This window comes from Leuciscus leuciscus (genome assembly GCF_965113295.1).
Source record: "Leuciscus leuciscus genome assembly, chromosome: 11".
In the NCBI taxonomy this organism is placed as follows: Eukaryota; Metazoa; Chordata; class Actinopteri; order Cypriniformes; family Leuciscidae; genus Leuciscus; species Leuciscus leuciscus.
In genome coordinates, this window is record NC_138735.1 from 18,262,718 (window position 1) to 18,287,546 (window position 24,829).

At 37.0% G+C, this 24,829-nt stretch overlaps 2 protein-coding genes across 2 annotated transcripts; both read left to right on the forward strand.

Moving 5' to 3' along the window:
* The first annotated feature begins 1,147 nt into the window (after positions 1–1,147).
* LOC309508811 (polycomb complex protein BMI-1-A) lies at positions 1,148–11,446 on the forward strand. Its single transcript, XM_082183281.1, has 18 exons — positions 1,148–1,333; positions 1,989–2,100; positions 2,230–2,293; positions 2,378–2,412; positions 2,643–2,703; positions 2,782–2,838; positions 2,928–2,981; positions 4,028–4,080; positions 5,385–5,412; positions 8,046–8,178; positions 8,287–8,383; positions 8,644–8,699; positions 8,947–8,997; positions 9,127–9,232; positions 9,453–9,495; positions 9,640–9,738; positions 9,962–10,042; positions 10,210–11,446. Exons 1-18 carry the CDS (start codon positions 1,198–1,200, stop codon positions 10,528–10,530), a joined length of 1,587 nt encoding a protein of 528 aa, XP_082039407.1. The 5' UTR covers positions 1,148–1,197; the 3' UTR covers positions 10,531–11,446.
* A 2,131-nt stretch (positions 11,447–13,577) lies between these two features.
* Positions 13,578–20,276, forward strand: spag6 (sperm associated antigen 6). Its single transcript, XM_082185008.1, has 11 exons — positions 13,578–13,734; positions 13,991–14,086; positions 14,612–14,778; positions 16,346–16,529; positions 16,623–16,828; positions 18,095–18,268; positions 18,603–18,755; positions 19,330–19,521; positions 19,650–19,766; positions 19,873–20,018; positions 20,161–20,276. Exons 1-11 carry the CDS (start codon positions 13,710–13,712, stop codon positions 20,204–20,206), a joined length of 1,506 nt encoding a protein of 501 aa, XP_082041134.1. The 5' UTR covers positions 13,578–13,709; the 3' UTR covers positions 20,207–20,276.
* Positions 20,277–24,829: the final 4,553 nt, after the last annotated feature.

The following is a 24,829-nucleotide window of genomic DNA, read 5'->3' on the forward strand; positions in this document are numbered from 1 at the left end:
TAATTGTGTTTACAGTAGCTATACATGGTAAAATATTTTGTACTATAGTTTCTTAAATTTCTAAACATCTATGATATGATAAAGTGTACATTTTATAGGCTATAGGCTACGAACTAAGGTTTTATCGATTCAGTGCTGATGGTCGCTTGTAGAAAATAACTTTGATAAGCTGATTTGTAATTAGCCAATTAAATTCCAATTAGACTCAATTAGATCTTACCGAATGTCATACGAGAAATATGAGTTATTTGTGTTCTAAAGAACGCAGAAACCAGTGTTCTGAAGAATATGTGACGTCAATAACTTTTTAGCCATTAGTGAAAAACCTTTAGGCTCTAATAGGCTAATGATTAGGTAATAGAACAGAAATGGTTACGACAAAGAAAATCGGCGTAATAGCTGTAAACGCGTATAGGCTATCATTAAAAAAAAATGTAAAGGCTAAATTAAAATTTCGGTTGTTATATTGCGTTTTGGGAAATTGTAGATTTATTTGAACGTAGCCTATTGTAGGCTGTTTCCATGATGTAGTAGCCTATTTATGTAAAGTTCTAAAGTTTGGCTCAAAACAACATAACATTTAATTTGTAATAAAAGAGCTCTTGCAGTAGCTAACCAAGGTTATCTTCCAAACGTGACTTCGGCAACTGATTAACAGCGCTACTGTCGCTCATCCGAATTGAGTTTGTCGGGTGGACACAGCTACAGAATATATATATAACAAACTCGCTTAACAAACTGCAAGGTGTGTAGGTAAAAGTGGTAGGCTATTTCATTTGTTGATTCATGGAAGCAGCGGTTAAGACGTCAGAAGGGTAGCCTAGGCATTCAATAATCCAACCTCCACGAGTCCACACGAATCATTCTAATATAATTTGAAATATAAAAGGTTATGCAGCAGAAGAAATAGGCTGCTTGCACATGTATCCAGATTGACAAAGGTTACAGGCGAGTGTTTTATCCTATAAAGACAGGACAGGCAGTAGTGGAAATAGAAGAGATCTCGCCAGAGATGTTGTCAGTCATTATGTGAGGATTTTTTTTTATTTATTTTTTTATCCTGGTTATATGGAAATAACATTGAAATAATGTAAACAGCGAGTAATGCACGCGTTGCGCCTCTGTTCTCCGACAATTCAAGTCCTGAGATCAGCTGACGTGACGCGCTCATGTGACCAAGGCTATCTGCAGCTCAAAATGGAGTTGTCGGAATCAGTGATGAAAGGGCTTCAAAACGTGGCCGATCCAAATGTGTTCGACCTGAAATCATTTACGATATTCACAGAGCTCGTATTCGACAGTCTGGTCTCGCCTCAATGCGAAAGTGTTCTAGGTAAGATGGTTGAGGTTTTTCTTTGTGCTGCATTACTTCCGGTTCTTGCTACACAAGAAGGAAGTCGCGCTGCGCTGTCTTTTTCTGATGTTATTTTCTAAGGATTGGCATATTATGTGTCGTCTAGCCCATAAGGACTGACAGACTGTGATCGTCATCCGTGCTCGCGGTGTGCCTATTGTTCTAAGTCCAGTGCATCAATGATCCCTCTGCTTAGCCGTATTAGCTGCTATATGGTGTGATTACCAACACTGCATTCTTTTTCTTTAAGAACTGAATGAATGTATAAGGAGTCATGAACATTTACTTGATTATGGTCAAACGCATGCTTAGTGGCCTGCATTGTCTTTCGTCTAAGTAAATAAGTGAAGTTAGGCTATCTCATCTGCGCTAGCTACCCGCTAAGCATATTTTTCGTGTCCTTTTTTCCGCTTACTCTCTCTCTCTCTCAGTTTGTAGCCCATATTCTATGTGATTAATTGCTATGACAAATAATTGTACATTTGTATCGCCACAAGCATTGTTAGCATAACTGGTTCAGTTCCAAACAACGCAAGGCTAGCCTACATCTCTCCCTCTCTCTCCCCCTCCTCTCTCTCTCTCACGCACGTAGCTACAACAGCTTTTCTTGAGAGCAATTTTTCATGTATCGCAGGTCACCCAGAATTGAAGCACATCGATCAGACTACCCTGAAACACTGTCATGCTGCGACAACGACCTTCATTCTGGAAGGAGTAAAGCAAAATGCAGATAAATCAACAATTAGGTAACATGTTCCGAAATGGTCTTCTGAAGATAAGAGAAACTGTTCAGCACTTCTTTTTCTTTTCTTTTTTCTTTCTCTATTTTTACTTTTTTCACTTTTTCATTCTGAATATATCGTGTGCTCTTTTAGCTCGTGTCTTGAAGACGCCAGGTTCCAGATCGAAAGAGTGGACTTATTGTATACTTCACTCCAGGTAATGTTTTGTATCAAAATGCTCATCTAAATGCTATTAAAGTGCAGTTGCATTGCAGTAAAATAAATGTTTCTTTTCTTTTAGAAAAACAAAACAAATTTGGAATATTTGTTGTCAAGGTGAGAAATAGCCTAAATATTTTATTGTAAAAGGCATCTGCTACCTATTACACGCATTTATTTATTGGAAATTATACTCCTTTATGTTCGTCACATAACCATATTGAGTATCTTACGATTCGCAGAGTGTTATGAATCATGCAAAATCTATGTAACTCTAAATATGACCGCAGCCATAAGCGGTTTTTTATTTTATTTTATTTTTTAAAAATGTCTTTATTGTTCCTCAGCATTGATACATGTCCTCCCCATATAACTGATGCTGCATGGCGTCTTGAGTATTGTATAAAGGTACGTTGTTTCTTTAAGTTAGTCAGCGTTGACAGTAGCCTATAGCCTATATCTCATAATCATTGTTTCTCTCGGCAGAATAGTCATTTACATAAAGTCAATCAGCCGTCATACCTGATTTCTTTGAACACCGAGGTATGTAATTTCAGATACATACATGCAATAGCTATGTCCAGTAAATGTTTTTTTTCTTCACTTTGAATAAACTCTGGTTACTCTTGCAGAGGGGTGGAGCTTCTTCGGAAATTAATTTTAGTTGCACCATGGAGCAACTTCAGGTATTTATTTTAAACGATTTGCATAATTAGTTTGTTTTATCCTAAATTAATTAATAAATAATTAAAAACAAGTAAACATGACATGATTTACTTCAGCCTAGATCGTTGATTTTCTAAAGGTCTGGGTTGCTTTTAGTAGGCAATATTTGAGCCATGTCTGCATGTTATGTCATTAACATCAAGATCTGTTTTTAGCATAGAACCTACTTTATCCTACAGTGTTGCATTTTGTGTGCCTTCCTCATTTTACAAGAATTCCTGGTCTAAAGAAACATACAGACGATAAATTGCAATAAATTATTTAACATTTCTGTATAATTATTTTTGACAGTTAATTGATAGGCTATAACCCGTTAATTCATGGTAAAGCTGTAGGCCTACCTGATTATTTTCTATAATGTCAGCGTTGGGTTTCTGCATCTGGAAAAGCCAATTTTATTATCTTAGTCATTACACAGATGCCTGTGTTTGTCGTAGGGGTGACACAAAGGTGAATTGTCGAAAGATCAAGTCATAAAATTCTCATGCACTCAATCATCGTCACATCACTTAACAAATATCTTTAAGCTGTTGACCAACAAGTTTAGCGGACCGAAGCCAAAAAGGTTGCCACTGCGTGAAAATAAATGTATGACGAAACTGTTTTAATCTGTAATCACGATTGACTGATTGACTTTGCTGTATGTTCAATAAAAAAGCAGTCCACATATCATTCACACACTGTCAAAACTAAACTGTTTTCTAATTTGAGAGTGTTAATCCATGTGTGGTTACTTTTATAAAACTGTATTTCAGAGGATTTTGTAGGTTTATTGTTAGCCTACAAAGAGTTTGAGAAGTTTACGATGTCAACCAACTGATCATCTTTAAATGAAAGAGTGATCTGGCACTAAGAAGACAACAGCATGACAGATACACGACTTGCATTATCGCATTCATTTTATGTTGAGCTCAGATATAGGCATATAACCTATGAAATAAATCATTGTAACCTAACATGTCCGTGCATTTGCTGGTGGATAATCTGGATTGTTTGAACTGTTTAGGATTTGGTCGGAAAAATGAAGGACGCAGCAAAAAGTCTCGAGAGGGCATCCCAGTCTTGATTCCTGGATTCCTGAATGTCTTTTGGATGCCGAGGTTTAACGAGGCAAAGTGTCTTTCTTTCAGGACGCAGCGCTCCAGTTTCTTTCTTGATGAATTCTTCTCGCATAAATCGAATAGGCCTATATGCTGTAACTTTTTTCTTCCTAAAATCCACAATAAAAATACGTTGATATAAGTAAACCTGCCTTTGTGTAATTATGTGTAGAGCTCAGTCGGCTGTCTTTCTCGATAAACGCATGTTTACGAAGAAATCGACATTTGTCGCAAGTGTCTGACCTGGATCCCGTTACTAATAGGCAACTGCTAAAAATAACGCATTATATTGACTATAAATTGTTTAGGTTGAGGACCGGGTTTTTATAGGATAATTCAATCCTAATATGCGGGATGTTTGTTACTGTGCGATAGGCTATAACATTGAGTTTGTAGAAGCAAAAATAACACTTATTTTCTAGGGGACCCCCGACCATAAGTGGATTTCGTAGGCTACTACTTTGCATCTGCATCACATTCACCACCATGAATTAATTCAGAAACGGGTTATCGGGTTAGGTTGGCTACAAAATGTTTTAACATGTGATAGGCTAATATATGAATTGCTTTCTCAACACATTTGCGCTATTTAGTTTAACCATCTTTGTCTATGAATAGATTATATATGTGACTCGGGTTTTATGGTAAGTTGATCTTGCCTCCGTTATGAATCACAGTCTCCAAAGCTGTTGACGGAGAGAGATCATTTTGCAGACAAAAGTAGCAAACGATTCAAAGCTGACCTACAAGAACCTATCCGGCTGATGTGTAAACCTAACGAGCCGGACCAGTCAAACAGACTTTGAAACGCAATTCTTTGTTATTTGCTGAACGCGAGCAGCGCTGAATACACCGACACATATTCCCAGGCCACCCTTAAGGAATTAGATCACGTGATGCACGGGGCGGTCGAACTACAAGCCATTTTGGGGACGGTGTCAGTTTCCACTGAACCATCAGCGCAGCATTTTTCAAAGAGAAGACTGAAGGAGCTAGCCTAGAGAAAACGCACATCAGCCTGGCCGTTTTACTAGCGGAGGTCTAAATACAAGACCGCTTTCAAGATCTGGAACCGAGCACGGCACACACATCGACAACCGGACCTTTTCTATTTTTTTATTATTTTTATTATTGAAATGCGCCCTGCTCCACCGTTCTCTTATTGCAATTGACAGCGTCTGCAGCCCTTTTCAAGATGGCCGCTTGGCTCGTATTCATTTTCTACTGAACGACTTCTAACTTTCATTGTCTAACCACCTCCAGGCTCGACTATTCACTCCAGCTCAGTAAGGTATGTGTTCTTCGATATCTTCCCTTACCAATGTCAAATTTCAGACTGTGTACTCAAAATGCATCTGTGTTTTGTGAGTGTAAAATGGAGACGTGTGTTAGAGTGGATGCGGGAACTGACAGCCTCGCGTCCGCAACATTGTCTCCGTCTCTCCGCGTGGTTATAGATTTGAGTTAATTTCTCTAATAATATTGTGTCCTGTCTGCGCGAATGATTCTCATTTTGTTGTAGGGTTATCAGTTATTGCCATCATCATGTTTGCTTGGTGTTTCTGGCTTAAATGGAATGGTTTAGTTATTAATGAATCCTGATGTGCACGAGAAATCGGGTATAGACGGGTCGTCTGTTCATGTGAGGCTGAATTCTAAAGGATTTTCCGATTGTTGTCACATTGAGCAGTTATCTAATTTTATAGATATGCGATCTGTATTATGTTTACGACCGGGCAAACTTGTTATTTTGCTGAATTGTACCTATTTGTGTGTTTTCTTAACTTAAATTTACATGGTAACCTAAACTTGTCCTGTTGTCGGATGCAAAAGACAAAGCTTTCAGTGGTTGACAGCAATCATTCACTACACGGAAGATATGTGGCTGATAAAACAACATATTTATGAACTCAGGTAGGCTACATATTTAACGTATTTCAAATGTTTTTAGAGGTTTCTTTCATTTATCCAACTTAACCGAAGAATGCTGCTTTAGATAGCCTGGCTTACACAAGGTTTGTATGGATCTTATATCAGTTTGTTGGACTTTGACAAAGCACATTTGTCTAGGCTACTATAGCCTACTCTACCATTTAGATTTAAAAAAAATATTAAAGCTCAAGAATTAGGCTAGTTATCCCTTTATATTCTCTGCGGAAGCCTTGTTGTGCTTTGTGTTGTCATGTCAAGAAGAAAAATATATTTTAATATTGGACTTTGTCGGCGGGTTGTTTCAGAATGTGTTTTTTAAATATGATTAACTTGCGCACTTCTTGATTTAGAAGCGGCAGCTTTTCCCTTAAGACTTGGTAAATAATTTTGCATATAGGCTAGCCTAGACTAACTTCCCTGACTCCCTGAAGTTGTGAATGTCAGAGCTAAATCTATAAGTTACGTGTTAGAATATTGATTACTTTAACCCGGTCTGTCATCATTTACAGGTCTTTGTAAACTCTGCACTTTCTCACGTACAATTCATGTATAAGGGTCGTTTCCTCCTTTTGACAGTTACTTATTCAGGCTATGTATCACCACCATCACCAATGCTTCTCAGCGCTCAGAATGTTTGTGGTTTTGTTTTTTATAACCAACCGAAACGCTTGCACTAAGAACAAGAACTCTTGTATCGTTTTTGTTTGACTGGTGGATGTTTCACTAAATAAATGTTAGCACATGAAGGCTTTTATTTATTTAAAAAGAAAGGGCACAGGTCAACATTAAAAAAAAAAATCAAAAAAAAAAAATCCTCTGTAGACCGATCTTGGTTTGAAAGCTGTCTTACGGACATGTATTGATATCCTCTCGTATGGAGTAACATCACTATGTCGGTTGCTTATAGTTCTCGAGCAGTTTTGTGTAGGCTAGTCCGATGGCTTGATTTGTCACTGGCACATAACAATGTACGATTATATTACAGCACGGAGGCTAAACATTGCCCAATTAACCTTCAAAACGCATTCTATAAGAATTAGCTTAGCTATATGCACTTTGGGATGCTTCATCCAGCACGAGTTTGAGAAGTTTCACGTTCATCATTATGTGTTCTGTTTAAAGTTCTTGCTTAGGCTACTCTGATCGTTTCTCATTGATGTGAACTCTCTATACTTTATAGCACTTGTCTTCGGCTATCAGTGAATGCCCCGACGTAATAATGTGTTTCAAAAACAGGATTAATGAACAGTAGGCTATAGCAACGTATGACGATAGTCATTATGTCAAACGGGTATCTTATTAGTTTAATGCAAGGTGCATTCATGGGCAATGGGCGATTGCAAGATTAGTGCAGGAGGGAGAGACTGTCAAGGCAAAACGGAGGTCAGCATCATCGGTTAAAGCTGTTCATTCTTTTATTTCAGCTCTTCATGCGAGGTCTTAAGATAAACTGTATTTTTGGAAGGCCGTTATCGCATAACATGCACACTATTTCATATAGGCTTTATTTAATGGGTGAGATTTCGGTTTTAAATCAAAATTGGCGCGTTCAGTGCTTTCATTTTCTACGCGGAATGTTCCATTTCAGCTGCTTGGTACGTTGCCATGTAACGCAGCTTTAGTTGCTATAGAAACCGTAAGTAGTGTTCGTCACGTAAAGTTAATTTACGTAGAATCTCATGACGGATGCGTTATAGCCGGTGTGCAGTGAACTGTCATGTCGTGTTTGATGAATCTGACTTTGCAGCGATTTAACGATCGCTTTACATCGCAATTGTGCGGTTTTACTGCACCAAAGACCCATGTTTAGGAGATGACCTAACATTTTTAATGGTTAATTGCCCCAATTCCGTTATCTGCATATGTATACGCAACAGTCCACAAAAACAAAAATGTTAGCCTCTCAGCTGATTGAGTAGCCTAGTCATAATTTTCATTCTTGCTTTTGCTTAGCTGCAAACCTTTGTTCATCTTATTTTGATGTCCTTGCAGGCTCTTTTCCATCCCATGACGATGCATCGTACAACAAGGATCAAGATTACAGAACTCAATCCCCATTTGATGTGTGTCTTATGTGGTGGATATTTCATAGATGCAACAACAATCATAGAATGCTTGCACTCATGTAAGTATGAGATGTACTGCACTATTTTCTATGGTTATATTTGAATATCATGCAACATATCTAGATATGTTGTTGTGTCTAATCCTGTGATATTTCTCTGATCCTTAGTTTGTAAAATGTGCATTGTCCGGTACCTGGAAACCAGTAAATACTGTCCCATATGTGATGTGCAGGTCCACAAAACGAAGCCACTTCTCAATATTCGGTAACCTTTAAAATCACACTGTCTGTTCCATCTTTCCACTTAGTAATAGTAATAATTAATACTGATTTGAGAGCATAATCACCATTCTGTTTTTTTTTTTATCTGAAATGATGTATTTATTTAGCATATTCTTTTTTTTTATTGTGGATGCCTTTTAATAATTAAGAAATAACATTTGAGTCGGTCGCAACAGGACTGTCTAAATTGCAATAAAAAATACCTGACCTTTACCTGATCAACATCTACCCTTCCTCCCTCAGGTCTGACAAAACTCTACAGGACATTGTATACAAGTTGGTTCCTGGTCTTTTCAAAAGTAAGTCAGTCACTGTATAAGATTGTAATTATTGTTTGTATTTAGTCACACATGCTTGATCTGGAAATGTCAGTGTCCTTGTTGCATGTGTAACATATACTTACGGTAATAAATTATGCATAATTACATGCAACTAACCCTTAACCAAACCCTAACCCTATAGTACATGTTGTTAATTAATTTCATCAGTACTTAATTGTATAATTACACTGTAACAAGGAAACATGAAATGTTGTTTTCTGTGCAGATGAAATGAAGCGTAGAAGAGATTTTTATGCTGAACATCCGTCTGTTGATGGTAAGTATTGAAAACAAGTTTGTTGAACTGTTCAGGTAACTGTTTGAACAGTGTCGTACAGCTGTGTGGTCTAATTGTTGACATTTGTTTAAATTAAAGCCACTATTCTTCTTTCATTTTATTTCAAAGCTGCAAATGGATCAAATGAGGATCGAGGGGAAGTTGCTGACGAAGACAAGCGAATCATCACAGATGATGAGATAATCAGTTTGTCAATTGAGTTTTTTGATCAAAGGTATGTTTTTTTATTTTTTTATTGTCAGTGTATTCTGTTATAAAAGTTGTAAAAGTGTGTAACATAGCCTTTATTTTTGAAGTAGCCTTTCTGCTATAGTGTTAACTAAATGATAAAGATATTTGCAAAAAAAATTTTCCCATGAAATTTTTTTTGACAAGTTATAATTTAGCACTTTTTGTGTGTTTTTTTTTAAACAATTATATGATTTATTGTTTAGGGCCCAACAGCAAGGCTGCACAGATGAGAGGCAAAATGAAGAGGTAATTAAGATCTGGAGTATTGATTCTTATTAAAAAATGTAAACGTTTTTGAAGTTGCAAAGTTTTTTTTCTTTCTTTTTTACTGTGATAATGGTGATTGCACCAATAAAGCTTATCTGAATAAAGTATTTGTGTTAAAAACAGGTTAATAATAAAAGATACTTACAATGCCCTGCTGCCATGACTGTGATGCATTTGAGGAAATTTCTGAGAAGCAAAATGGATATACCTCCTACTTTCCAGGTAATGTGATCAATGTCATTGTGGATGGAGTTTAATTTGCAAAAGAGTTTCTGGCTTTTTTTAATCCTTAGTAGTTTGTCACAGATATTACAGTAATGCAGTCCAGTGTTTCATTGCATTTCGAATAAAGAGGGTATTAAGATGTTATTTGTTATCATTTTCTGATTTTGCATCCATTGCAGTGTGATTTTGGTGCTTGTTTTTAATACTATTGTTCTAATAGATTGAAGTTATGTATGAGGATGAGCCTTTGAAGGATTATTACACATTAATGGACATTGCCTACATCTACACATGGAGAAGAGTAAGTTCTCAAATATTTTTTTAGTGTTAAATCTAGTACTTACTGTGACTTTACAAACTTTACATAAACGTAATTTATGTATCTTAAAATATCTTAAGAATGGTTTTGGTTTTGGTTGCTCAGCATCCGCCGTTAAATGCCTTCTGTTATTCTCGCACATTACATAGAATGGACCACTGCCTCTGAAATACCGCGTGCGGCCCAGCTGTAAAAAAATGAAGATTACCCACCCGCAAGATGGCGTGAACAGCACAAACCGCTCTGAAAGCGACTCAGCCAGCGACAAGGCCAGCAGTCCCGCTGGAGTCCCATCCACATCATCACCACTACCGAGTCCAAGCACACTGGTTCAGCCTTCTCAGCCTCATTTCAGCCATGTTTCCAACCCTATTAACGGCACGACGATGACAAGCCCAAATCGACAGTTCAGTTTTGGCAACAAAGTGCGAAAGACAGCGCTGAACGGATCTTCCACATCGTCGGGATGAGAAGGGACTACACGATAAAGCCAACGCCAGACATAATCCAGCTATTTCCATGCCAACGTAGTGTCATGTAGAGCCATTATTTTTCTCATTATTATCAGTATATTATACTTGTAACTTTAACGTAGTGGAAATGACGCGCTTCTTTCGACACATTGCTGGATTTTCTAAGTTTGTGTGAGAACGTTAGAGGCCCATTTGTTTGCAAAGTGGAGCGCAGAGCGACGGTTGCGGCATTTTCAGAATGCAGAAATGACTGAATTATACCTTTTTATATATTTTTACTCTTGGTCTACATTTTCCCTAAACAAATTGCGTTATCTGTTGCTTGTATTTTACATGTGTATTATAATGTTCTTTAAAAGCATGATTAAAAAACAAAAAAACATTTACTTTTGATTTTAGTTTGCCTTTTCTGGGGTAGTTAGGCTACTGAACATTCCTGTTATATTCTTGCCTTTAATATATCAAAGAAAGGCATATAGCCTATATAGTTCAAATTTAAATGACAAAAGACTATATTAGAACTGCGTGTTCAAAGGGATAAAGAAATGAAACTTTTAAGTTCTACTTGGCTTAATCATTTTTATTAGAAGTTCTTCAAGTTTAGTTTTTTGCAGTTATTGTACGATATGCTCCACTGTGCCGGTTCGGGCCGTCAGGTTGGTCTCGAGGTCATGCTCAAGTCTTGTAAAGCATGCACACATATCTTTCAGACTGCTTTTCAAGCTATTACATACACGAATTTGTCATTAGACAAACAGCCACTGTTATAGCCTACCCCCAACTTCTCCTTCTGGACAAGATTTTGATGTCTTCAGTGTTCATTGTCTTATTGGTCGATTGTAGACTATTGACAGCTATTGTATTGTGACTGTTGCACAGTATAAAACATCTAAATAAACATTTTACACTTTCACATCGCCTTGTGTTTTAATGCTGCTTTGAAATAGATAAAGAGAAATCTACAAATACCAAAAGTATTCATGCATTACTTTAACATCCGAATAAACGTATTCGGATTTCTAATTAAAATAAGTACCTAGGCCTATTATGGTGCTAAACTTTTAAAGTTGACAATAAGCTTCAAGAAATAACCATCAAAGTGTTGATAATGGTGCTGTAATAGGCCTACAGAACAGCCGTTTATTTCTTTTTTGCATAGAGCAAATGATGAACACTATTAAATGCTCGTGCGATATACATCTGGTAAACTTATGACTAAATCCATTTGACCGGTTTCAAAGTCTATTGTGACGAAGGTATTGAGAGGCAGGTGCTACAAACTTCTCCAGTTGTGGCTTAAACAGCTTATAATAGCCTGTGTATACATTACCTATAGTCATACCTAGTCGTTAGAAACGGAAAGTCTGTCGGTGAATCTCTCCGTGACGTGAGGGAAACACTGTCTCGACAGTTTGCACTGAATTATTTGCACTTACACTGAGGTAATGAAAGCTATTTATTTTAACGGGGTATGTGGTTCATCTATTACAGATTTATATTTTAGTTGACAGGTCAGTTATAATCTGGTCGGTCTGGTCTTATTCCGTGCATGTTAGGACTTCTAAGAGATTTAATTCTGTCAAGGTTAACGTTTGGAACAGGATTATGGCTTTTAATTTTAATTTTGGCCAATCCACAGTTACAACTTTTTTCATAGGTAAAAAAAAAATGTTTCAGTCTTTGTCACACACACGATACATAGTTACTAGTAATTACTATAAATGGTGTTTAATTACATGCAGCCAACCCTATAGTAAGTACAATCTTAATTATTATTACTCAGCACTTAAATGTATAATTACACTGTAACACGGACACCTTAAAATAAAGTGTAACCCCTAAAACTTGTACTTTTGACGTAACAAGGCTATACATTGATGAAGTCGAAAAATCAAAACACCTTTAAAAAATCCCTACAAATGATGTTGTTGACTGAAATTATTTGTTAGGAGTGAATTTAGAGGTGGACATGAGCAAAGCCAAGTGGACATTCCAAATAAGCTGTCATTGTTTAAAAAAAGTTTCTTCAATAGGCTATAATCATCTATGCTCGCTTTGCCTTGCCTTGGCTGATGTCATGGTGAACCCGTAAAAAATAAATTAATATTATTTTATAATAATTGTTATTGTTATTTTAAATTCAAAAGTATCTAAGTATTGCTTTATGAGAGCATATCTGTGTCAGAAATTACATTAAAGTTAATGCATAAACTCTTCAGCCTTGAGCTGGCGTATAAAGGCCCGATTTGTCAGGGTTTTTCATAAAGGCAGATAGCCTTTCTCCACTAATGGTCCAGATAACAACCTAAATGACAAGCTTAGATTTTTTACTATTTTAGGCCTATATAGGCTAACTATATACAAAATATTTTCTAATAGGCTACGCAATGTGTACAGTACTTAAAAAGGGTTGGACATTTTTTTGTTTAATGCAGCCATGGCACAGAGTGCGTGAAATGCAGCAGATAGGCTACAGCTACAGTCGACAACAAGCAATTATCAAAGGCATTCGGGAAAATATGAACTATTTGGTAACCAGCTTAAATGACCACCTCATTAAAGTGAAAATAATTCAACCGTAAAAACAACTTTTAAGTGAACAAGCACGCACGGAAAGTTTGTATTCAGCTGCTCGACGAAAGACTCTTTTTTTTCCCCACATATAATCACGAACCAGCAGGCAGTAGTGTATTTACTATTCTAAAACTTATTCAACGAAAATGCGAATGTGAAGACTAGTAATTACTAAATATCACTGCTCCTGTGACTGCAGTTGTCTCTGCGGTAACCGTGTAACTTAGACACGAATGTGAGGGCAGCTGTTCGCCCTCGCAGCTGCTCTGTCCCGATTTGACACCGTTCTTGAATCCTGTTTAATACCCCAAACTAATTACGGATTAATTAACCTGCTATTACATCTGGACATCACCTGAATTCGGCACTTATCCTGATTTGAAAAGATGTCAGCTCGAAACATTAGAAGAACATTGACAGCAAGCTCACCGAACGAACATTGAGATGCCTATCACTTCCGGTTTGTTGCCAAGACAACAGTTGCACGCCTGCTCTCAAAGTCACAACAAACGCTGTTTCCTAATGGAAGTTTAAACGCACAGTTTGTCGCATCCACGCAGCTTTTTGTCGTTTTTGCTCCGATTTAGGATACTGATAAAACAATGAGTCAACGGCAGGTTTTACAAGGTGAGGAAGTCAGATCCGTTGAAGGATGATTAAAAATGTTAATGCAATGATAAACGCACTCAGATCATTAAAACCACTGGGGTTACTTACGTTTCTTACTTTCGCAGTTTGTTGACATCATTTTTGGCATTGACTCGTCTTATTATGCCGGTCTATGTTTAACTTAAACTACTGTTAGTAATTTGCCCTATCAGCAAACCCAAAGTTGTAAAACGAGATTATTATAATAATATGAATTATTATTATTATTATGCAGTGTTTGAGCAGTACCAGAAGGCAAGAACACAATTTGTGCAAACTGTAGCAGATCTTGCATCAAGACCACACAATACTGAAACACTTCAAAATGCTGGTGAGTGTCTGAAATATTTATTTTGTAAAAAAAAAAAAAAAAAAAAAAAAAAAATTTTCTGCTTGAAGAATGGTATGATAACTTATCTGCTTATAATGGAAATAATTTTTCAACTGATAAAATATGATTTTCCTGGGTAATACTAATTACAAGTGAGCTTAAAGACATTCAAGGTGAATTATAACATGGGCTGTATAACTCAACGACCTAACCTACAATATGTAGAGTATTTTAAACCTTTACAACACACTCAGGACTGATGGGGGGAAAAAGGATCTAAATCAATATGTTTCACCAAAACACTGCACAGTACAATGAATGTTTCTGGGTGAAATATCTTACAAAATAGTTAACAAGTTACATTTTTAACTAATAAGGAACGCATACAGTAGCTCATCATTTTATAGATATATTTTATTATATGATTTGAACCTTTGAAAGTATATCCTCCCCTCATCTGCTCTCAAGTGTCTTTCCACTCCTGTTTTCTCCCCTGCACAAATGTGCTCACTCTCTCTGGCTTAGGTGTAATGTCCCTTTTGAGGCCTCTCCTTTTGGATGCAGTCCCAACTATTCAGCAGACAGCAGCCCTGGCTCTCGGAAGGCTTGCCAACTATAACGATGACCTGGCTGAGGCTGTAGTAAAGGGAGACATTCTTCCTCAGCTTGTGTACTCCCTGGCTGAGCAAAACGTGAGTTTCTTTAGTTGAGCCGTTCAGCTTTCATTGAAATAAATAGGTTTGCCTTAAGGCGTCAGACTTTCATGACTAAATTTGCTTTTGCACAATGCAAAAACTTGGCAATGTCAGCCAGGCAAACCATGTTTGTGCAATTTCCAGTTGGATTAATATATTTTTTGCGCTATTCTCATTTAATACTTGCTTTTAAATGTCTTGTGATAAGCATAAAGGCAAAGCAAAAGCAGTTTGTCTGCATTCTTTATTTAAATTATATGAACAGTAACATGACTGTGAGCAGGAATACAGGTACTAAACATTTACATATTGTTTCATTATAAAAATCTAAAGTGCATGGTAGTGCATCAACTCCAGATCTCAGATCACATCTTGGTTTGACTCCTGGCAAACTCTCGGATCATTGTCCAGATTCCAGAATAACCCAGCAAAAAAAAAAAAAAAAAAAAAAAAACGAAAAAGTGGTGACCCAAAGCTTTTACTCCAAAACTTTCTGTTAGACTACTGTTACACTGTGAGAGAGGCTTCATTAGGAGTATAGTATACACTCCACCAAAGTTCTTTTTTATCGAATTAAATCGTATAGAATGTGATATATGGACTTACTGTTTGTTAAAGGGATAGCCTAGTTCACCCAAGAAATGAAAATTCTGTCATCATTTACTCACCCTCAAGTTGTTCCAAACCTGTATAAATGTCTTTCTTCTGCTGAACACAAAGTCAAGTCAAGTCCCCTTTATTTATATAGTGCTTTTTACAATAGAGATTTTTTCAAAGCAGCTTTACAGTGATAACAGGAAAATAATGCAACAAAGTTTGTTTCGGCTTTACAGTAGATAGAAGAAAATAGTGTCATAGTCCAGCTGAAGTAAGTTCAGTGATGGTTCGTTTTTGTTGTAAAAAATTATTAATGTAGTTCATTTATCTATACAGCCGCTCTGGAGAAAACAGTGATGTCATCGTCCAGCTCAGTTCAGTTCTCATATATAAAGGTGTCAGTGCAGCCAGATCAATAATATTGTTAAATATATTATGTGTCCCCAAGTAAGCAAGCCAAAAGCCAAAGGCGACAGTGGTAAGCAACCAAAACTCCATCAGGTGTGACAGAATGGAGAAAAAACCTTAGGAGAAACCAGGCTCAGTCGGGGGGGGGCAGTTCTCCTCTGGCCTACGAACGAACAGTGTATGATTATGATTCAGGTCAGAAGTCAGATTGGATCAGAACATTCAGAATATATTTTGAAGAATGTTTGTAACCAAACAGTTGTGAGGCACCATTGACTTCCATAGTTTTTTTTCCCCCATAATATGAAAGTCAATGGTGCCCATCAACTGTTTGGTTTCCGATATTCTTCAAAATATCTTTCTTTGTTTTCAGCAGAACAAAAAAACTCTAACAGGTTTGGATCAACTTGAGGGAGAGTAAATTATGACAGAATTTTCATTTTTGGGTGAACTATCCCTTTAAAGGCAGTTTTGCTGGTGATTCATGAACATTCTAGTGTATTTATTGTTCAATTGCTTTGTCCTTTCCCTCTGGATTACTGGGATATGAATGACACAGCGATTCTATAAGAAAGCAGCTGCATTCGTTCTTCGGGCTGTTGCTAAGCACTCCCCTGAGCTGGCCCAGGCCGTGGTGGACTGTGGAGCACTGGACGCTCTTGTGGTCTCCTTGGAGGAGTTTGACCCTGGGGTCAAAGAGGCTGCGGCGTGGGCAATAAGCTACATTGCCAGGCACAATGCACGTGAGTTAGCTTCCAAAAGGGTTTGCTTTTATATTTATTTCTTACAATTTGTCAATGTTCCTTTTTTTGTTCATCTTCACTCCTGGTGTGCAGAGCTGTCTCAGGCAGTGGTTGATGCCGGAGTGGTGCCTCTGCTTGTGTTATGCATCCAAGAGCCTGAAATTGCCCTGAAGAGGGTTGCTGCTTCCGCTTTGAGCGACATAGCCAAGCACTCCCCAGAGCTGGCTCAAACCGTGGTGGACACAGGGGCAATCGCCCACCTAGCCCAGATGATCCTAAACCCAGATGCCAAATTAAAGGTGACACGGTCTACACTCTTAAAAATAAAGGTTCTGAAAGGGGGGGGGGTTCGCAGCAATGCCATAGAATAACTATTTGGGGTTCCTCAAAGTATCTTTTTAAAAGAACCATCTTATTGTGAAGAACAGGTAACACTTTAGTTAAGCTCCTTATTAGCATGCATATTACTTGGATATTGGCTGTGTTTTAGTACTTATAAAGCACATACTAATGCCTTGTTCTGCATGACCATATTCTACATCACTTAATATCACCCAATACCTAAATTTAGCAACTACCTATAACTATTAATAAGCAGTAATTAGGAGTTTACTGAGGCAAAAGTCATAGTTAATAGTTAGTTAATAGTGAGAATTGGACCCTAATCTAGAGTGTGACCGGAGAATATTTTAATAATCTAAAGAACCTTTTTCCACTATACAGAACCTTTTGTCTAATTGAAAGGTTCCATGGATGTTAAAGGTTCCTCATGGAACCATTAATGCCAATAAAGGTTCTTTATTTTTTTAAGAGTGTACAGATATTGAAATCAATGACATGCAGACTCAATAGGGCTTTTTACACTTGAAATAGTTAACCCTGGGTCATTCTTAACCCAGGAAAAACAGAATCCTAGAATCCTTATCTTGTTTCGCATTTCACACTACTCATGTTTTAGCCGGGGTTAACAATTAATCCTGGGCATTTATAAACTGATGGTTCACACTTTACATTCCTAAACCATATGTTAATGTTCTTAATTGCATATTTGTGGTGTCAGTGACATTGATTGGATGAGTCGGTACACAACCTGTTTACATAACTAGCGTTGTGCTACCTCATATTATACATTGCCGACTATCAATTCAATATAACTCTTCTTAACTCCAGTTTATACACCAACAATAACTCAATTTTCCCCTCAAATGCTGAAACTACTGTTTACAACACGCACTGTTTATATGATCATCAAAAGCTTGTGAATATGATGCATCTGATTGGTTGTCTGTTGCAAACCATCTAGCCATAAACATTCAATCACAATTTAACACTTTACATGCTTGGGCACCGCAATGCAGGGTTAAACTGGTGCTATCCCGGCTCCAGAGCAGGGTTTTATATCCCTAAAAAGCAGTGTTAACCCCGCTTCTAATTGCAAGTGGGTAACTTTCCTCTACCTGGTGTTAAAACTGGGGTTTAGAACAACGCCAACCCCAGGGTTAAGCACAGTGTGAAAAGCCCTAATGATTTAATTTGACAGTAGATTACATTTTTACTCTTTACAGAGGCAGGTTTTTTCAGCTCTCAGTCAAATCGCCAAGCATTCCGTGGACGTAGCCGAGATGGTGGTGGAGGCCGAGATATTCCCCGCTGCGCTGGTTTGCCTAAAGGACCCTGATGAATTTGTTCGGAAGAATGTCGCCACTCTTATTCGGGAAATCACAAAACACACCCCAGAAGTACCTACCACATACATAACATACCCACTAAATGATTTCAAGATGCTTGGGTAACTTTGGAATCTCTACTTTGTCAGCTCTTTGACACCCCCTGTTTAAATAATATGGTGTGAGGCAGCTAGTCTGTAAACCTTGGAGAATGTGGGTCTGTTATTTATCACCAGTGCAACACAGGAAACAGACAATTGGTCACCGCATAGTCATTGCATCACCACTTTTTTTTCACCTGCCCAAAACGGTTTTGCTTTTCTGCTCTAATTATTTATTTATTATTTATCATTATGTCACACTGACTTGTGTGTTTGCTTGTGTGCATTGTTTGTTTCCTACTCAGCTGTCTCAGATAATAGTGAATATGGGGGGCGTAGCAGCTGTGATTGACTACCTCGGGGACTCCAAAGGGAATGTTCGCCTGCCTGGGATCATGATGCTGGGCTATGTGGCTGCACACTCCGAGATCTTAGCCACGGCTGTTATTGTATCTAAAGTCTGTTATAACATCCTTCCTTAAGATTACATGTAAAACTTACATTTGACTACATATACTGTTCAAAAGTTTGGGGTCAGTAAGATTTTTAAAAAGAAAAAAGAAATTAATACTTTTATCAAAGGGGACCGTTAAGACTTTTACATTGTTACAAAAATATATATTTCAAGTAGATGCTGTTCTTTTGAATCTTCTATTCATCAAGTAATAATTCATGGTTTCCACAAACATGTTACTGTCATAATAAGTAGAATTGTTTCTTGAGCAGCAAATTAGCATATTAGAATGATTTCTGAATGATCATGTGGCACTGAAAACTGGAGTAATGATGCTGAAAATACAGCTTTGCCATCCCATGAATAAATTACATTTTAAAATATATTAAAATAGAAATCCGTTATTTTAAATTGCACTAATATTTCACAATATTAATGTTTCACTGTATTTTTGATCAAATAAATGCTTGGTGAACATAAGAGACTTCTTTCATCTTCACCGATCATAAACTTTTGAATATTAGTGGATTTCTCTCATAATACTGATTATGATCACATTTGATTCTCCACTCCTGTAGGGAGTGCCACAGTTGTCTATCTGTCTGGAAGAGGAGCAAGACGACCACCTCAAAGCAGCCACAGCTTGGGCGTTTGGCCAGATTGGCCGACACACCCCCGAACATGCACGAGCTGTTGCTGTGGCCAACGTGTTCCCTAAACTCCTAAAACTCTATTTGGACACTGAAAGTTCTGAAGACCTGCAGGTCAAGGTGACCAATGGTCCATTAGTAACTGTAGAGGAACTTTTGTGAATTTGTTTTATTAATTTTTACCAATATCATTCATTTTTTAGTAACTCTTGCCTCTTCTTTGCTTTGTTCACATACTCAAAATATAGGCCAAGAAGGCATTAAAGAGCATCCTTCAAAAGTGCACTTATCTACCAGCACTGGAGCCTCTTCTCTATGAAGCTCCTAGCAACATTCTTAAACATGTCATCTGCCAGTTCAGTAAGGTAGCGGGAACTTACTGTTTTCATTAACACATTTTCTGAAAGCTGCATTTGTTAATGACATTGAGAACTGTTTAAGGAGCTTTTCGATTTCCTCCCCATCTTAAAGGTTCTTCCTCATGACAGTAAAGCACGGCGCTTGCTAGTTACCAGCGGTGGTCTGAAGAAAGTGCAGGAGATCAAAGCAGAACCTGGTTCTGCAATTCAGGAATATATCAATGCAATCAACAGCTGCTACCCTGAGGAGATTGTCAGGTTCATGAATATTTATGCGAATTATAAACAGCACCATGATAAAATGTTTTTACACTAAACATGCTTTTATAATGCTGTAAACCCTTAGATTGAATATTCTGTATGGTTTTTGGTGTTCCACTGATCTTCCTTTCTTTCACAGGTATTATTCCCCTGGTTACTCCGAGACCTTGCTGGAAAGGATTTAAAGCTATCAGCCAGTGTGATCATGTGCAATACTTTCTTTACTGAAACACTAGTATGGATGTTTTACTTTTTTTTTAAAAGTGAAAAGTGGCGATGATCATATCTGTAACATATTATTTCAATAAAAAGAAAATGCATTAAAATGCACGATTTTGTTTGTTATTTGATGTGATTATTAATTCAGATATTTTAAGTATTTATATTTTAACTTTATATGTACTATTATGTATTCTTGATTCATAAAAATCATTGATCAATCCGGGTAGTTGTTTTATACAAAAATAAAATCTATTGATTTATTATGAACCAGTAGGTATATACACTTCCATTTAATTATCAGGGTATTGAAAGTAGTTGATTGTCATTTAAATGCTTGTAATATTTTGTGCAACCATTTGAGGCTACCTGATTATTAAGACACTTTTTTAGGTGTTGCGTGAATTACCCTAGATTCAGGCTTTTTAATAAGGTTTAATCCATGCAAGAGCCTGTGTCATTGTGCAGGGTTGTGTTTCCCAAAAGCATTGTAAGCCTAAATGGAGAGACAAAAAGCCTATTAGAATGATGCTCTTTCCCAAAAAGCATTGTAACTTGAGAAGACCTTTAAATTCACATAGATCTAAGAGTGCTCTAAAGCAGAGATTTTCAAACTTGGGTCCGGGGACCCCCATGGGGCCAAATTGGAGTGCTAGGGAGTCTGTTGAAAAGCATAGTGAAAATTTTTTTAATATATATATATATATATGAATAAATAAATTGGATAAAATAAATAAAACATTGATTAAAATAAAAAATACACAAAATAAATAACAGTACAGCACACGTATATTGTAAGTAGAAAGAATGTTACAAATGTAACAAAACAAACTAAATATTTTTCACTGTTTCACATATATATAATATTCATGTTCACAGTATAAATTTGGTTTTTACACATGAAAATATATAGCTGCCTTTTACATATTAGTATGAGGGGCCCTTGAGTCGCACCAGGATGATCATATTTGAGGGTCCATGCATGGCATCTAAAAGATTGAAAACCCATCATCTAAATTAAAATATTCGGAGAGTGCTAAACACATCGCTACAGAATCACCTGCAGGACAACCGCAAAACTACACCTAAGTTTAACAGTAGGCTACAATTACTCACTCTTTTTTCTTTTTCCTTGTCAGGATACTTTATTTTACGCCTTTATTTAAATAAAAAAAGTGGGATGATTTGTAACCACGTAGTTTGCACAAAAAAGAGGTGACAATATTGTTTCAGGCAAGTGAAGCCAATTCAGAAGATGGTCCAATAAAATAGGCTACTTTAAATAGGGGCGTAAACATATCAATGAAGAGAATATCATGTCGTTCATGAGAACAGGAGCCGAATTTCTTCTCCCGGCCAAAGCCTTTTCATCCACTTCTACAACCCACTCTTCCTCCGCCTTCCTCGAACCCACCGCACCACAAGGTCGTGAAGCGTTGCGTTATCGCTTTAGGGAGCAAAGAGCAGACCGCTCAATTTCACTCGGCAGTAGCCTACTGGCAACACAATGGACCTCGTTCGTTAGATTTAATAGGCTACCCTTGTCATTAGCAGGATCACTCACACACAGGGCCACAAAACAGTAAACGCTGCCTCCATGTCTCCACTGGGCTGGCCCTTGAAGCTTGCATTGCACACCCCTTGAATTTGTGAAAATAAAAGATTTCAAAAGGACATCAGATGAACAGATCAGCTGTTGTGTAAACGTTCTGAACAAACGACTCACACAATTATAATTTCATAGATAACTAAGAATTTGTAAGATAATAAAAAGAGGCCCTAATAACGAGCGATTGAAATTTTAACACGTCCTGAACAGACAACGCAATAGGCTATAAAATTCACGTAGGCCTATTGCGCGTTGTTAAATATTTTTTTTAGGAAACACCCATGTAAAAGAAACGAACGTTCGTAATATCGGAAACGCTATCTGTCATTATAGAGAAACTGGGCCCCCATGAGATATAATTTCCATTGGTAATTATGAATTCACTCGTTATCGCCCCCTGCTGTCTGATTTCATAACTGTACAGATTAAAGAACAGCTGTTAAACATATGGCAGCCCATGCTTTGTTTATTGTTTCCTCTTCTGATGTCAATCAGATTACTTTTTCATTTGACACTGTTTTGTCATGTATTGTCTCCATCCCACAGCTTTGCCTTTGATTATGAAATCAGAATGGTAGAAAAAAACTAAAGTTTTTAGTTTAGGCCTAGGGCCTATTTTGATTTTGATTTAGTCCGAAATGGTTAGTAGGACTTTCAACTGAAATATAATAGAAGTATTATAATTTTCATATTCTCTGAGGTAGTACGTGCGTGCCCACAGTTATTTATTTACTAAATTAAATCTGACTTGCCTGCATTACCGTAAGGTTGGAACACACGTATCAGTTGTGGCATCGTTCTTTCAGCCACTAACACATGCACAAGAAACGGAAGAAGCCTTGAAATAATTAAGCCATATACGCTTGAGGCTTTTAAATGCGAAGGCTACCCACAAACCTTCGTGTGCACCAGACTGCAAGCTGTAGATTCAGTGCAAAACCGACACTGCAAGTTTGTCTATGCCTCTTCCATTTGAGACAATATGACATGAGGATGTACTCAGATTATTATTTTTAATATACTTTCTTGACTAAACAGTGTTTAATAGTCTACCCAATCATTCAAAATGATCCAGCTCTTATGTCTTATCTTGTAGGCTACCCCTTGAAACGTTGATAGCGACTTCAACGAACATTCACACCCGTTAATAAAGTTAATATTAGTCTAATTAAAGTTAATTGTCAAACAAATATTTTCCCCGGCCAACGTCATTTATAAACATTTTGGGGCTTAATCTGCATGAAACATGGACATTCTCATGTCTTTGCTTTCTTGTAAATTATTTTCTATAAAAATCTGTCCCAATTCTCTTTGTACACGGAGTTAACTGTTATTTTGTAATATTTTTTTGTTTGATTTTTAGGCTAATTGTTGAAAGTTATACCATGTTTTATTTTACTTTTCTTTTCTTTTTTAAAATAAACGTAGCCTATTATAATATTTAATAAATGTTTGTTTTATTGCATTTAGTTTTCATTTACGTTTTATTTAGTTTTATTTATTTATCTTTTTTAAAATTAAATATCAAATTTCAAAATATTAATTTATATAAAATATTAAGCCTATAAATATCAAAATATTAATTTATCGTCTTATAGGCCTAGGCCTTTTAAGTAGTGGCTGACGCATATGGCCTAAACATTTTGAATTAGTCTACTTTTATAAATGAATATGACTGTTGAACACATATCATCGACTGGGAGGGTTTTCTAATAGGAAATTATTTGAAACAACAAAAGATAAGTTCATAAGAAATGTGCTCGGCAGGCTATTGTCGATTTGTTTGCCGGATAGGCTACACAAGTAGCCTAACACACAAGGGGGCGCGATTCACCCACACACCCAAAAAGCAAAAAACACATCTTATTTAATATGTTATTATATTGTCTAAAGCACGAAAGACTACTCTCGGTGGAAGCTAGTTTTATTCAACCCTGTCATCCATTGTGCCCTTGGGCGTCAATGACCCTGCCGTCAATGGTCCACTTCAGCTCTCATTCATCACTGTGGAACATGGACACGTGAAGTGGCAGGCTCTGTTTTCTCAGGGGGATGTAGCCGTTGGTTTGGTCAGCACTTGTCGTTCTGTTGTGGGTCACTAACAATGTGTTCATGCCTCACCTATAAATGTCTATTTCTCAATAATCCTGACGTGGTCTTTCTCGGAAAAGCCTTTGAAGCCAAAAACATCACTGGCATGTGATCAGTCAGACTTTGTGAGACTCAGCAGGCTCTACACATGCATTCACCTCACATTCTCACATCCTCTGTCTTAAAACGAGTAAACAAACATAGGCTTTTCCCTCTGAAACGGACCACAAGCATGAACAGCCTACACAATTTCTATCTCATAATGCAAATATTTTAGCAATTGCTTTCCGGTCTGAGAAGAGCAAGCGGCACTGCCTTGATAGAAATATGCTGCATCTGGCTATGCTTCGTCATTTATCCGAGTATCTCCACCAGTTTCATCACATGAACAAATGTTTTGGAGTATTTTAGATTATTTAGAGATAGTTTATTTTTAGTTGTGCCTTCTCTCATTCTATTCGGTTTCCAGTTTGAATAAGAGCATATGTGTCATATAGCCAGGCTAGGCGTTGTATATCCTGTGTGAAACTTGCATTCATTGTTATTTGCATGGGTTAGAAACTGAATTAGCACTGTGAAGGTGTAATGCTCACTTGTGAAAAACCTTCCAGGGAATCAAAAGTAGAAAAGAACGGGATCTATCTTAATAGTCAGCACCCACAAGCTGAGGATTTTAACAAAATCTATGCAAATGATTCATGATGAAGTTCCCTGGTCCCAAATGCATGCTAAACAGATTGTGATCAGAGATATATTTTAGAATTTTAAATAGCTATAAAATTTAAATAAAACATATCACTATCATAAAATAGGATAAATTCATTACAATAAAAAGAGAAAGAAAAAAATGTTGCCTTAATTAGGGATCCCTGACTGAAGGCATAAGAAT